Raw genomic sequence first — 14927 nt, forward strand, 5'->3', positions numbered from 1 at the left:
GATTGTTATTTTCTGTGTAAACTTTATATATTGTTTCCTTTTGTAAGCATTTCTTTTTTCAGAAATTTCATCTTAAAATAACTCCTTAAAAATGATTTCATTACATTTTACAAATAGTTATAATGTATTTTTTATCTTAAATCTTAAATCAAAAGCTTTTCAATGTCTTGTTGTACTGAGACAATTTGGTTTTTGAGTTGAGAACCTTCATTGGAAGTAACTGAACATGCGATGATTGGACGAGAAACTCCACAGGCACGTCCAAGAGCTTGCTTAGAACGAACAAATACATAAGGTACATTCTTGTCTTCACACAAGAGAGGTAGATGCAAGATAATTTCCAATGGTTCTGCATCAGCTGCCATGACAATAAATTCTGACAATCCACGATTTAATGTCTTTGTAGCTTCATTAGCTCCTCGTCGCAATTGCTTGTAATTGACAGCCTGTTGAATAAGCGTCATGATCTTTGTTGTCAATGTAGCATCAGCCAATGGATAGGCTTTTGGGTTAACTGCTTCGTCTGCCTGAAAAATAGAGCACAATATTGTAAATAAACAAACATTTTTTGAGGTTAGAATAAACAATGTGAAATGGAAAACATAACTTTTCTAGATTTATGCTGTGTTAATGACATAAATTATAGTGTATATATGCTGTTTTCGTTAATAAAACTTAGAAACTTAATGTATTTAATTAAATTTTCAAGGACATTAATCAAACGTTTGACAGCATGTATATTTGTATAATTTTTTAAAGAAATTGAACTTAATTCACTTACCATTTTATTTTCAGTTGATTGTTGATTGATTATCTCTTTATTTAAGCAATTTGCAAGTCCAAAACTTTTGTTTTAACTGATTTAATTAATATTTTGTTGATAACAACCCTCGGCTCAGTTTTGCTTCATTGGGATTTGAAAACTTCCGTGCGGAATAATATGTGACAGTAAATGTGCTGAATTAAAAAATTTGAAATTTTTAATAACGGTCAAAATGCCATGTGACTATACAATCACATGGCGTTAAGAACCGGCATTTTTAAAGCCTGAGCGTAGATGAAAGGCTTTAACAAATGTATTGATTTTAAATCAATATTTGCATGGCATTGAATAAAGAAATAATATATACAGACATCGTTGCTGCTTGAATCAATCATTAAAGGAATTTTTCTCATTAAATATTTACATCAAATAGCATTAGAATGCATTTTCTATACGTCAATGTCAATCTACATGCTCATCATCTCCTTTTTGATCTTTTCAATGCATTAGAACTAATGTTTATTTATCTCTCTACTTCATTTGTAAGAAAAATTGAGTACGACCTTTAATGACGTTTTGTGGAAATGAAAAAAAAATGACCAGAGATGATTACATTTTCTAATCAATGTGTGACTGATATTAATGATAATTGCATTTGCTTAAACCGGTAGTAATATCCATATGGACCTAGTTTTTTCTATTGTAATTATTATTTTTAATTAAATGTGCTTTAAAATTCACTTTGGGTAATTATTCACTTATGACAGTTTCCGCAGTGCCGTTCCAGAATCAACCCTGTATATTCAATGGTTCAAAGGATTTGAATATTCATAACTAGTCTATTGAAATTTATGAATAAGAACAAATGAGCAGATATCAAATTACAGGAATTGTATTAGTAAGACAAAACAGACTAATGTCGTAGAAGGCTTCATCATTCGGGACTTAATCACTATACGCCGACCCAACAATCATGAGTTCGAGTCTCAGTATGACGAATTTTTCACATGTCCATTATTCGTATCATATGCACTGAAAACTTATCTCACAGCCTTAAATTGTAGGATACTGGGAGGAATGTTAATGACAGTGGTTCATGGATCCAATAATAAGAGTGCTGTGGTAACAAGCGCAACTCTTGCATTTGCCATGTGACGCATATAACCCAAAACTCGGATCTTTTAGATCTGAATAGATGAAGTTGGTGGTTTGGATGCCTCAAGCAAGTGAACGCGATGTACTCACCTTTGGCACTCTCTAGAAGAAACAATGGATCACAATTGACCTGTAGAGATATCTAATTAAGGAAGTAAGTATGTAAATTGCATAATGAACACTCCAAACTCCATACTACATCACTATCTCTCTTATCACAAAATCGACATTATGAGATATACTCGACAGTATCTTACAGTTCCCGACATCTCCAGTTCAAAATTCAATAGACACCCCCATTAAACAGAGCTTTAAAAATGCGCTATTTACGCTAATTAAATTTCATACTGCGTTACATTGTTACTGTTCTAACACATTAATGTAATCATCATTAGAAGGAGTGATTTAGATTTTTGCCAGATTCAACAAATTCATGGCCAACAAATGTCATTTTCATTAATGCACTTTTTTTTACACTCCTTTATTTAAAATTCATGATGCACTTTTTTGATGAAATAGTTTTAAACACACATTATATCCAATCAGTCATTCAGTGACGCCAGTCGATAGCATAATAATCGAGCAAGTGCAAAAAAATAAATAAAATATTCCATCAATTTGTAATAAAATTTAAAAGGAAAAAAAAGAATCATTCGTCTAAGCATTTAGTAAATAGAACGGGAATACTTTCGGCACCTTGTAAATCACAAGACACTCTTGAAATTGAATACGTAAATTTACACTTCCCTCAATTATACAAATTATACATTCGTTATACATACATATCACTTGTGTTCAATGATAACGCATCATCCATACATATCGATTGCATGCTCCTAAGTTTTCCATTTGAAATATGATAAGAAAAATGCATACAATAGTTGCAGTATAAAGGCGACAGTTCAATTCCAGTACCGATTAGTTTGTGATGAGAAATTGATCTGTGAAATTGGATAGAGAAAAAAGTGAGAAATAAAAAGGAGGAGGATTTATTATTTTTCGTGACTTTATTAATATTGCGGAATGAGCGAATAGCTTAATACTGTTACATTTGCATACATATTAATGTGAATCTTTTTTTTGAAAGTAGAACGAAATAGCAATAAAATTGTTTAATTTTATTTTTGTTTTTAATTTTTAAATGTCTAACGGAATCGAACTAACTCAGTATCATTTAGTAAGTTCAAGTGAAAACGGTAGAAAAACTTATAAGATGGAGCAGGGCAAAAAGTGGAGACAATTTCTAGCAGCTATTCTGTGTAAGTGAATATATCAGCATATATGCCTTTAATCAACGGAAGCTGTGTGACAATATAGAAAAAGATTATCAATAGAAATTCATAAAAAAATGTTTCTTTTGATAAGCAAGTCATTCCGTCCACAATATAAAGTTGCGACTTGTCAAGACATTTTATGAATATTAATTTTTATTTTTGCAATGTGACTTGTTTATTATTAAGCTTCGGATTTATTTTTAATTTATTTTCGCAGCTAATTTAAGTTCGGTTGCAACAGGAACATGTCTAGGTAAGTGATCGTGTATTATTGCCAAATTTTATTGATTATTTTTAAAACTTTAAATTAAATTTAGGATGGACATCTGCGGCAGAGTCCAAAATGAAAGATTTGGCACAGTCACCTCTGTCATCAATTCCTTCAACAGAAGATTTTTCATGGATTAGTAGTTTGACTCCTTTGGGTGCTTTAATTGGTATTATGCAATCATTTCATCTATAGACAAGTTTATAATCGATTTGTTTCCTAAAGGTCCTTATATCGCTGGTCCCCTAACTAGTAGAATTGGACGAAAATGGACACTCTTGGCTAGCTCAGTATTTTTCATTGCTTCCTTCATTATTCTAATCTTTGCAAACTCTGTTGCTCTCGTTTTTGTCGCTAGAATACTCCAAGGATTGGGTGTTGGGTAGCTATGAGAATTCAATTAAAATCTATAGATTTTATGAATTATTTTTACAGTTTTGTGATGACTGCTCAGACTATGTATGTTGGTGAAATCTCGTCAGATGATAGTAGAGGTGCTCTGGGTAGCTTCATGCAGCTTGGAATTGTTATTGGAATTCTATATGTGTACTGTGTTGGACCATACGTCAGCTTCCAGACATATCAATGCCTTTGCCTGATTATTCCAATCGCTTTTGTGGCAACATTCTTCTTTATGCCGGACAGTCCACATTATTACATTCAGAAAGGTCAAGAAGGAAATGCTGTAAAATCATTGAAATTCTTACGTGGAAAATCAACAGAAGGTGTCCAACAAGAACTTGATGAAATTCGATCAACTGTTGAAGAATCAATGAAAAATAAAGGATCAGTTCGTGATGTTTTTACAAACAGCGCAAATAAGAAAGCTTTCATAATCTCAGCCGGTTTATTGGCATTCCAACAACTTTCTGGTATCAATGTCGTACTTTTCTACTGCCAATCCATTTTTGAAACTGCTGGAAGTTCCTTAAAGCCTGCTATTGCTACAATTATTGTTGGTATTGTGATGGTGATTTCATCTGCATGCACTCCACTTATTGTCGACAGGCTAGGAAGAAAAGTTATTTTACTTTTCTCAGCTGCAGGAATGACTATCGCTTTGGCCTTATTAGGAATGTTCTTCTTACTTGACCATAATAAATCACCCATAGCTGAGAGCATTAAATGGCTTCCAATCGTATCACTCATCGCTTTCGTATTCGTATATTGTGTTGGGTAAGTAGAGCTAATAAATCTTAAGAAAAGATAATTTATTCCTTTCTAACAGGTTTGGACCACTTCCTTGGGCGGTTCTTGGCGAAATGTTTGCACCAAGTATTAAACCGGTTGCAAGTTCTCTCGCAACATCTGTTTGCTGGATTGTTGGATTTGCCGTCACAAAATGGTTTTCACTTTTACAAGATGTTATCGGAAGTTATGGTGCTTTCTGGCTGTTTGGTGGACTTTGTGCTGTCGCTTTTGTATTTACGTTAACATTTGTAATGGAAACAAAAGGATGTAGCTTACAAGAAATTCAAGACCGTCTTAACGGACGCAAGTAAAGTGTTATTAAAAGTTATTTATCATGTTAAAAAATAAGTTAGTAGCAAATTTGATTGCACGTGGGCAAACAGTAATACTTTGCATTCAAGTGCTTCATCAAAACAATATTAAAAAATTTTCAAGATCAAAATAAATATTTTATAGTAAATGTGTCAATAAATAGGGAAATTAAAAAAGTCCAGCACGTTTTGTGTCGTAAAACTTAATAAAATAATGAATATTTTACTGTAATACTGTAATTATGATACTTTATGGCCTAATAAATTAATTCTTTTAACAAATTAAAAATCGATGTTTACTATTCAAAATCTCAAAAATTAATGATGATTTTAGACAAAAATTTCAGATTTTATAGCAAAAATTCGACCAAAAATTTCTTTGAATGTTATCAAAAGTTATCAGAAATGGAACTAACCGAAAAAAATTCAAATCTGACCAGAATCTTCTGTTGCTTACAAAGTCAATATTCAGCAATAACAGCTGATTGGTTGTGAAAAATTGAAAAAATGTAATTTTTATTAGTTATCAATCATTATTGTCATTAAGTAAACAGTTATCAAGTGGAAAACATGCTCAAAAGTGTGTTTAATTTGAAAAACTTCCAGAAGTCCTTATCCCTTACTAATTTACCATTAAACCAGAGATTTTCCATTAAAGCAATAGACATTTTCCATAATAAACTTGAGTAAGTTAATATAACATGATAGACATAAATAACGGTGCAATTAATGGCTCATTTATCGATTCTAGGCAATTAAAAAAGGAAAATGTAACGGAACCAGAAAACTCTTTGGAACTCATTTTTGCGCACGTACTTAACAAGAAATTATTGAGAGAAGTTAGAGGAAGTAGTCTCGAAAAACTTACATTAACAGATGAACAAACACAAAAAATTGATGACTGCGTTTTATGCAGATTATCTCGAATGCCAACACAGTACATTCTTAAAAATTGGGAATTTCGTGATTTGGAACTTAACATGAAAATTCCCGTTTTCATTCCAAGACCTGAAACCGAAGAATTAATTGAGCTGGTCACACAAAAAATTGATCCACAACCAGGTGATGACTGTAGAGTCTTAGAAGTTGGTTGCGGAACTGGAGCAATATCTTTGTCATTATTAAATGAACTGCCAAACTTAAAAACTATTATTGCAATCGATCAAAGTAAAACAGCATGTGAATTAACATTGGAAAATGCTAAAAAGCTAGATCTGGCTGATAGAATTCGAATCTTTAAGCACAAAGTTGACTCAGACACACTTCCTGATGAAATAACTTTGAATGGGCAATTCGATTGTATTATCTCAAATCCACCTTATGTACCGAAAAAAGATTTACTGAAGCTAGATCCTGAAATTTATCTTTACGAAGATTTGAGGGCATTAGATGGCGGTGAAGATGGTCTTGATATAATTAACATTCTCCTAAAATTGGCTGCAAAATATTTAAAGAAAGGTGGAAGTTTGTGGCTTGAGGTCGATCATCGACATCCAGAAATAATAGAGAAAATAGTCGAAATGAATCAGGATGATTGGAAATTAAAGTATGCTGCATGTTATAAAGACATCTTTAAGAAAGATAGATTTGTAGAAATTGAAAAAGTATAAGTTATTAATTCAAACTTATTTATTATATCCCTAATAAAGAAAGTAATCAAGTTGATTTAAAAGTGAAATTAAAAATACAGTATGACATTTATTATAGAACTATGAAATTACAAGATTCGTCCACGACAATTCTTTGATCCACACTTGCAGTATAACACCTTCGACGGAACACTTCCGACTTCATAATTATAGTTCCAAGTCAATTCTTCTCCTGCTTTAATTGGACGTTGCGCGAAGAAAGCAATCCATGGAAAGCGCAAGTCATGTGTATCGACAAATACACTTTGAACGAATAGATTCGGGTCACATGAGTGCTGTAAATGAGAACAAAATCAATTATGTAAAGGAATGCAAGCTTACAGCAACAAAATTAACACTTACATTAAAATATCGCCCAATATTTCCACATTGTTTAGCGTCCATGATGTAAACTTTCTCTTTCGGACCATAGAGTTTGCGGAATGGAATTCTTATGCCTTCAGGATATCCAAGATTTCCAGTATTAGTATTAGTTGGAATCATGCTGACCATTTCGTCATCAGATGAATCTTCAGAATTTGTTTTTTGTGATGTGCCTGACGTTCCTGGAGTTTTGGTCTTATCAGCCGCAGCATTTCTCGACGAACGTGTTACAATTTCCCTTTGTCCCGAAGCTTTAGTTTTTGACACAAAATCTCCATCATCATAATCATGAGAATCATTTTTGTCATCGTAATCGCTATCCGAGTCTTTTTCCTCCTCTGACTCGTCTGGATATACAATTCCAGATTCATATCCTTCCTTTCTATTTTCAGCATTTTCAATCAAATCCAATTCAGCAAAATATTCATCGCCGTGATCTAATCCTTGACACAGTGCATTGGCATCTTTTTCAGTGTACAAGTTTCCAGCATAAATCGACAAGAAAGTTCCTTTCGGAATATCATGTAAACTTTGCAAGCCCCATCCACGAGCTTTTGTACGATAAAGTTGCATCTTAATACGAACTGGTTGCTGAACGACTTTATTTAAGCATCGATCGGAGCATTTGCAACGACTATTACATTCATAAATGCCAGTTGGAACTACAGACAATAATCTCTTCCATAAGTATGAAATATTCTCTTCATCTTCTTCCATCAAGTTCTTATATTTTGCTCCACGAATAGTCAATTGGAAGCAAGCACATTTGCTCTTATCAACACATTCATCTGTACAGTCACAGCATGACATGAATTCAGGATCTGTATTAATATTGACTCCATTCATTGGAATTCGTTTGGCTGAATAAATTAATGGTGGTGGACGCTGATTATCAAAAGCATTAATACAATTAACTTTCATGGCTTCCTTTCCTTCTGTTATGTCATCAATATATAATGGACATGTATTTTTGTCAACATGATATGAAGCTAGAACTTGAATTGATGGATCAAAATCAAAATTATCAACATTAAGCACACACTTAGTCGTATTTAAATATCGAAATACTTCATTCATATCTCTTAATCGTCGTCCACAAGGTGCTTTATAGACAACAAATCTATAATTACGTTGTCTTACTATCTGACGTTCCCAACATGACAAAAGTGGCTTTGACAATGGACTGAAACTTGCTAAGTCATTCTTCAGAACTGGGAGACAGCTTTTTGAGCATTCATGCTTAGTATATTTCTTAGCACAAATACCAGCTTTTGGAGTAAAATGACGAACTTTAGCCACAACTGATGGATCTTCTAGATAAATATTTCTATCATTCAAAATAATTGGTGCTTGTGTCATAGCTGGTTGTTGTGGAATTGCTGGTTGTTGAACAATAAGTTGTGGCTTAGCTGTTGACTTTTTGGCGATATTTTTCTTTTGCTCACTGGTACTGGCATCTTGACTGCCTTCATCGTCATCAATTGTTATGTACGAAAATGCACCTGGGTCATTTCTACGTTGAAAGGAGTTACTTTGAGTTCTTTGTGTCTGTTGGTACATTGTGTACAAACGTTTAGATCCACGGTAAAGCCATTCACTGATGTGTTCAGCTGTGAAGTAAACCTTCACTAAACTGCAATCAACTTCCTGGACAATCGTTTTACGCCAATTTCCAGCACGTTCTGTGAGGATCTGTGTATTGACACGTACATTAAGCAATGCTCTTGATCTGTTGGTTTTACTTTCCAAATAATCACGAATAAATTGCCTCAAATTTGGATGTACATCATCCCAGACATTTTCTGATACATCTTGAATTTCACGGACTTCATTTGGTGAACAGTACTTAACTTGACCATAGTCACAGAATACCAAATACCGTCGTTTATTATACTGAGTTAATTTCTCGCCAATAACTCCAGGCAAATATCTCTTTTGTGGAAGTGCTGCTTGCTGTTTATTTCTTGCGACAGATCGAGGAAATAGAGCAATTACACGTGAGCCAATTTCAAGTTTATCTGAACTTGATGCAACGGAAACTTCCTTGCCACTAATAATTGTCATTGAGTTTGGCAAATTGTCACAAAATTTAACTCTAAACTTCTTTCCATCCGGAGTGGACAAATCTTCAAGTATCTGACATGGCATCCAGTGTGGCATTTGAACTCCACGTTGACGAATAGCATAGCATATTTTATCAGATTCTATACCTGATGGTGTCATTAATGCTTTTTGAAGGTATGGATTGGAATTTTGACGAATAACTGGAGTGATTGAGATTTCAGGCTTTAACTTCTCTAAGCTTGATCTGGTAAGAACATTGCTTGATTCAGGTGGAGGAACTAATTCAATATCTAATGATAATGAAGGACGTCGTTGAATTTTAGGTCTATTGAAGGAATAAAGTTCGTCATACATTTGGTATGATTTACGTTCAAGATTTCTAATCTCTTCATTCATTTCCTCCAAAGACTTTTCATTTTTATTGATTCTGGATTCAATGAGTTTATATTCTTCCTCAATTTGCATCTTAATGTCGATTTTTGATGTTAAGCCTGTCAATATTTCTTCAACATCTTTTTCTACTTCCGCGTCGAAAATAATCATTTCCTTCTCATTCCTGGATTTTCTTATAGATTCACTTTCCTCATCTTCCTCATCGGAATCAATAATTTCAACGAGATCTTGTTTCTTGGGAATTTTTACTTTAATCCATGGATCGTTGCTAAGGAATTTAGAGCATAACTTCTCGTATGTTTTTAGTGCTTCTTCATTGCATGTCGAACAAACCCATTGAATTTTGTTTGGCTTTCTTGCAATGTAATACATGCTCAAAACAAACGATGGACTTTCCAAATATTCGTCATCCTTATTTCGAGGGCATTCTGGATTAATACATTCTTTAAATTTATTCGACTGGCCGCAGAATCGCCATTAACATGGACTTCTTCTTCTTTCAATTCCTGAACTAAATTATCAGATTCTTTTGATTCGACTGTTGCTGCTTCAACATTTTCAGCTTCTTTTTCTGTTATTTGTTCCTTACTCACTTCTGGTGCTGGCACTTGATTATTTTCCGATTCTTCGTCATCAGAATCAAGACATATTACATCAGCACTGGCACTTTTTGTCGGTTCCATTTCATCTTTATTTTCTGTAACGTTTTCTTTGTCATCTGTTGGAATTGTTTCTTCTTGTTTTTTGTCAATTTCTGTTTCATCAATTTTGGGCTTTTTGCTTTCATTTGAAGGACCTGCATCCTTTTTGTCTGTTGTTATTTCAAGAACCTTGCTTTTTATTTCCTGAAGTTTTTCGGGTGATAGACTTTTAAGTAAATTTATTATATCTTCTGGAGTGTCACTAAGTTTTCTTTTCAATGGGGTTTTCTCTAGAAAAAGTAAAGGAAATTGAAAATTAAATTAACTTAAAATATTCAGTAATTAATGGAATTATACCTTCTGAAGTTGAAGGTGCGTCACTTTCGTCTGGTTGAGATTCTTCGGTATTTTTTGTGATTTCTTCAGTTTGTGCAGGAACGTCGTCAGTTTTTACAATGTCTTCATTGGTATCAGAAGTAATAGTAGTCGGTTCTGTAATATTTTCGTCTATATTTTCAGCAATTTCGTCTTGTTTGTGAGGAACTTCATCATTGACTGTTGTTTCCTTTTCTATAGCAACTTCTTCTGGTGCTTTAGTGGCAGTCTCACTGTCAATATCTGCTGTCTGCTCACTGTCAACAACAGTTTTCTCAGACTGTATCTCATCAGAATTCAGTTCCTCTGAAGTTTTTTGATCAGTTTGTATTTGTTCACTTTCTTTCTCAATCACATCTTTGTTGTTGTCAATTACATTTGGAACTTCCACATTTGTCTCATTATTCGCTGGTTCTGGATCATTTGCATCTTTTGTGCAATTTTCTATGGCATCTGTTTTCAGTTCCACTTCGTCTGATTTCGCGGCATTTTCTTCAATTGTGTTTTCTGGTTCCTCAGTTGTCATCATTTCAACTGATTTCACTTCCTCAACTTGATTAGATGATGTGGGATCTTGAACAGTAGCTGTTTCATTTATATTTTCACTAATACTTGGATTATTTTCATTTGAAGGATTTTCAATGATCAAATCTTTATCAATATTTTCCGCCATTTTCCTCCTTTACTCCAATTGATATCGGATCTTATTAATGTTATGATGATTTTCTTATACAATTATACCTTATTTAACTATGATAAACGCAAAAAAATTAAATATTTTATTTTTTGTTAAATGTTTGAAACAATTTATTCAGCGAACAAGATAAATTTAAATCTTAGAAATCCGTTATTTTTATTTAAATAAATTTGTGGGGAATTGTTCATTAAATTTAATTTTTAAATCATTATAAGTAAGTCCTTTTTGTAATTTGACTACTACATCACTCTCTGTCTCTTCCATGATTAAGGGCAGTGAAACATTCACTACTTGACTAGTTATTTCTATAGGTCTAACGGATCCAAAGAAATTTGTTCTGTAAAAGGACATGCATACATATTAATATCTCATAGGATGTATCACAAAACAATATACTTACATTGGAACCGAGTTGGGATCTTTGGGATATAAATCTCTTCTTATTCCTACTGTTGATATACAGACTCTCTTTGGACAAACTGTAAGGAACTCGCCCATTGTCGCTTTACTATTTGGCTGTACTTTTTCAAGAAATTCTAATGCATAATAGGTATAGCGATCAATGATATAGACTCCAATGGCTGGATCAACGTGATGACTTAAAGAATCTTCACCAACTAAGGAACTTGCAACTGCCAAGATGTTTGGTGAGTAAAACTTCTCATACATAGATGCAGCTTGGCAAGTATCAATCATAAAGAACAATTCGTGGTATCGCTGTTTCTGCCACATTTGTTCAATTGCATCAGCTAGTTCCTGACTCGTGATTTCTTCACTATCTTGGAATTTCAAAAAACCTTCTCCACCATGTCCAGTTAAATAAATCAATACATTTGATCCTGGATCTGTCAGTAGCTTCTTTGATCTAGCAGTTCCATTTTGTACTCTTCCAGCTATAAAATATTAAATTAATAAATGTTTAAATAGAAATTAAAGCTTCACATACTCAACAGACGAACGAAATTCTCAACAGTCACTTCATATCCACGATAATCAACTTCTACATCATCTCCGTATACATTTATATGCTGATTAACATTGTTAAATACTGTTGCCGGGCGAGGATTTCTTGGATTACAAGCCATATCTTCAGCAATCATGAGAATGATCTGTGAATCTGGAATTCCAAGCCTTTTAACACTACGGTATATTGACAGTACATTAGCCACATGCCGATAATTGAACCAGAAACGACTTGTGTCCACTAGAACTGCCCAATTATTGGTATGACCTGCCGAATTTTCCACATATTTTGTTGGAAGCTAAATATTATAAGGGAATAACAAGTTATTAATTAAAATAGACTCGTTGAATGACAAACTTACTTCAATATCGTTACACAAGCAAGTTAATGGATAGAATAGAAGGAGTACAACTTGAAATATTAATTTAATGTCCATTTCCAAAACAATTTAATTGGACGAGAAAAAAAGGTAAACAAAGGTTTTCAATTCAGCACAATTCAGCTAATTCAGCAAAAAGAATTTATGAAATTTGAATTTATTATTTATATCCAATATAATATAACTAACTGAGTTAGATATGAGTCGTGAAGAGAACGTTTCCGATTCTTGGGAACAGTACGCAGATGAATCAGAGGTGAGCAACTAAAAAGTCACATCTAATTAGTGCAAAAATATTTTTGTGGACACTCAAAAAATTTAAAATCAAAAAATATTTTTGCATTAATCATCTCACACAGACAAAAATTTCACTCAAATTAATGATTAATCATCAATAATTGATTGTTTACAAAGTTGTGTTGATTATCGCAGAGTTCATTCAGAATTTTGACATTGCTAACCTTAATTTTTATTACATCCACAAAAAAAAAAGCTTGAAAAAAGATTAGAAAAGGAGAAAGTGAAACGTGAGCAAGTAGACGAAATGTCAGTAACAAGTCAAAATGGATTAGCACTTAATGGAGGTGATGATTTTAAGCCTAGGATATTACAAAGACAACAGCCAAAAGGGCAGCAAAATCAAATAAAAATCCTGAAAAGGCCTGAATCAATAACGCCGTCCAGTTCTACTGGTAACTTACAGAATAGCTCAAAGCCTCAAATGAAAACATTAGAACAAAGGGAAAAAGAATATGCGGAAGCGCGAAAAAGAATATTAGGATCTGCAGAAACATCTCCCATTGATCCGAATCCAATGTAAGTACAGAATATGACAAGATAGTTAATTTAACAGGATCAGTGCGCATTTTTGGCATGAATGATTGTTTATAAACATTCAAAAGTTTCATAAACTCGGTCAAAATGAATGCATCAATGTAGTCTGATGCCAATAAATGCGCTAAATTCACATAATCTTTCAATGACCTAATTTCTACAAAAAGAAAAATTTGCATTCAACTCATTCTTATTCATTTTAGGAGCAAGCCAATGGTTTATAACAAGGTATCTCCATCTTCGTCTTCAAATAATCTGCAAAATTATAATAGTCAGCAGTACCAATTCTCCCAGCAGCAGCAGCTACAACAAGGAATTCCCAATAATATAATAAGGCAACCAAAAGGTCCTAGCAATATAAATCCAGGATTTAGGATACAACGATAGCTAAATTCCATATGTCATAAAAACATCATACACATTATGATTAATATTTTCATTTCCGTTTCTTCCTAATTAATTCTTTCTTAATTATGTTAATTGGAAATTATATAAATGGATTGTATCTTATTATTTTTTATGAACTGTATATACTGAGATAAACGACTTTATATGACATTTCTTCTCTTCTTCTTTTTATTATCATTGGCCAAATTTATTAGTGCATCTTATTTATTTTATCCTTTTTTTTCTCTTAAAATGTTCTATGATTACTTATTAAAGTTTAATTATATTCATACATAAATATACATATTATCAATCGCGACTGTATCTTGGATAATAAAAAAAAAACTCAAAAAAAGTGAGAAATTTAAAATTATTTTCATACTTTTGTTTTCTTTAATGTCCCGAATGCATTGATGACAGTTGTGGTTGTTTTAGCTGCAGATGATGATGAGGAAGAAGTTGTGGATGAATTATTTGGAACAAGCTTGTTATCGGAACTCTGAACATCCCATTTACTCTTTCGTTTTCCACTAATCACTTCTGTTTTAATATTTTCCTTCTTTTGTTTTTCATGTTTATCCATTTCTGCCTTTTGTGCCTTCGCTAATTCCTCATAATAGGACTCTGGACCATATATTGATACATCCCATTGATCAGACGAGAAATTTGTTCCAAGTTCATTTAAAGCGCAATATTGAATGAGTTTATCATAAATTGATGGATTACGGAACTTTTTCTCTTCTTGAATATATTGATTTAAATCATATTCAGGCTTTTTATTCATCTTTTGAGTGATATTTGTAACCATTTCCTGTAATTTTGGATTCTGTCTCGAATGTTTCGGTTCTGGTGGTAAATTAAATCCATACTTTTTAAAGTATTTTGCATACTTGTCTTCTAAATCAGCATCCTCTTCCATTTCCTGGTTTTCTGCTTTCCTCTCTGTATCACTATGTGCCTCATCTTCATTAACATCATTATAACTAACCAATCTGAAGGACTTTTTTGGATTATTATTTTGAGATGGTTGTATCACAATTTCTGGTGTTGATTCCTTCGAATCCTCTTCGTCAGTCATTTGATCATCGACATGATCTTCATTCTCGGAATCTGTATAGGTTGCTGTAAGACTTGCGAGTGCAGAATTCATTTTATTTAACTAATTTTAATTCTTATGAAATTTCCAAGCGTTTTCTCTTTTGTTTACAAGTTTTTTTCT

The 14927-nt window shown here is 32.9% G+C and overlaps 8 protein-coding genes across 9 annotated transcripts; 3 read left to right on the plus strand and 5 right to left on the minus strand.

Moving 5' to 3' along the window:
• Positions 1 to 143: 143 nt before the first annotated feature.
• On the minus strand, positions 144 to 2187 carry hoip (NHP2-like protein 1 hoip). Its single transcript, XM_070648984.1, has 3 exons — positions 2176 to 2187; positions 2009 to 2020; positions 144 to 527 (listed from the first exon to the last, which is right to left on the minus strand). Exons 1-3 carry the CDS (start codon positions 2185 to 2187, stop codon positions 144 to 146), a joined length of 408 nt encoding a protein of 135 aa, XP_070505085.1.
• A 554-nt stretch (positions 2188 to 2741) lies between these two features.
• LOC139097226 (facilitated trehalose transporter Tret1) lies at positions 2742 to 5213 on the plus strand. 2 transcript variants are annotated; one of them, XM_070649012.1, is made up of 7 exons: positions 2742 to 2883; positions 3087 to 3177; positions 3410 to 3445; positions 3510 to 3629; positions 3686 to 3842; positions 3896 to 4636; positions 4689 to 5213. In XM_070649012.1, exons 2-7 carry the CDS (start codon positions 3132 to 3134, stop codon positions 4960 to 4962), a joined length of 1374 nt encoding a protein of 457 aa, XP_070505113.1. In that variant the 5' UTR covers positions 2742 to 2883; positions 3087 to 3131; the 3' UTR covers positions 4963 to 5213. The 2 variants fall into 2 exon arrangements, with proteins under 2 accessions (XP_070505113.1, XP_070505112.1); XM_070649011.1 differs by lacking the exon at positions 2742 to 2883 and having other exon boundaries at positions 3075 to 3177.
• A 224-nt stretch (positions 5214 to 5437) lies between these two features.
• On the plus strand, positions 5438 to 6647 carry HemK1 (HemK methyltransferase 1). The gene is made up of 2 exons (XM_070649016.1): positions 5438 to 5648; positions 5714 to 6647. Exons 1-2 carry the CDS (start codon positions 5533 to 5535, stop codon positions 6570 to 6572), a joined length of 975 nt encoding a protein of 324 aa, XP_070505117.1. The 5' UTR covers positions 5438 to 5532; the 3' UTR covers positions 6573 to 6647.
• egg (SET domain bifurcated histone lysine methyltransferase eggless) lies at positions 6584 to 9803 on the minus strand. The gene is made up of 2 exons (XM_070649010.1): positions 6954 to 9803; positions 6584 to 6886 (listed from the first exon to the last, which is right to left on the minus strand). Exons 1-2 carry the CDS (start codon positions 9801 to 9803, stop codon positions 6680 to 6682), a joined length of 3057 nt encoding a protein of 1018 aa, XP_070505111.1. The 3' UTR covers positions 6584 to 6679.
• A 2-nt stretch (positions 9804 to 9805) lies between these two features.
• On the minus strand, positions 9806 to 11250 carry LOC139097228 (enolase-phosphatase E1-like). Its single transcript, XM_070649013.1, has 2 exons — positions 10430 to 11250; positions 9806 to 10362 (listed from the first exon to the last, which is right to left on the minus strand). The coding sequence occupies exons 1-2, from the start codon at positions 11118 to 11120 to the stop codon at positions 9806 to 9808; spliced, it is 1248 nt and encodes a 415-aa protein (XP_070505114.1). The 5' UTR covers positions 11121 to 11250.
• Positions 11251 to 11275: 25 nt separating this feature from the next.
• Positions 11276 to 12617, minus strand: PIG-K (Phosphatidylinositol glycan anchor biosynthesis class K). Its single transcript, XM_070649014.1, has 4 exons — positions 12470 to 12617; positions 12091 to 12406; positions 11545 to 12037; positions 11276 to 11481 (listed from the first exon to the last, which is right to left on the minus strand). Exons 1-4 carry the CDS (start codon positions 12542 to 12544, stop codon positions 11301 to 11303), a joined length of 1065 nt encoding a protein of 354 aa, XP_070505115.1. The 5' UTR covers positions 12545 to 12617; the 3' UTR covers positions 11276 to 11300.
• On the plus strand, positions 12606 to 13939 carry LOC139097232 (SUZ RNA-binding domain-containing). The gene is made up of 3 exons (XM_070649018.1): positions 12606 to 12743; positions 12981 to 13303; positions 13525 to 13939. Exons 1-3 carry the CDS (start codon positions 12687 to 12689, stop codon positions 13706 to 13708), a joined length of 564 nt encoding a protein of 187 aa, XP_070505119.1. The 5' UTR covers positions 12606 to 12686; the 3' UTR covers positions 13709 to 13939.
• Positions 13882 to 14918, minus strand: LOC139097231 (SAP30-binding protein). Its single transcript, XM_070649017.1, has one exon. It carries the CDS (start codon positions 14856 to 14858, stop codon positions 14085 to 14087), a length of 774 nt encoding a protein of 257 aa, XP_070505118.1. The 5' UTR covers positions 14859 to 14918; the 3' UTR covers positions 13882 to 14084.
• Positions 14919 to 14927: the final 9 nt, after the last annotated feature.

The sequence above is a fragment of the Chironomus tepperi genome, unplaced genomic scaffold (assembly GCF_022539635.2).
Source record: "Chironomus tepperi strain 1889 unplaced genomic scaffold, CSIRO-AGI_Ctep_v1 contig_415, whole genome shotgun sequence".
Lineage (NCBI taxonomy): Eukaryota > Metazoa > Arthropoda > Insecta > Diptera > Chironomidae > Chironomus > Chironomus tepperi.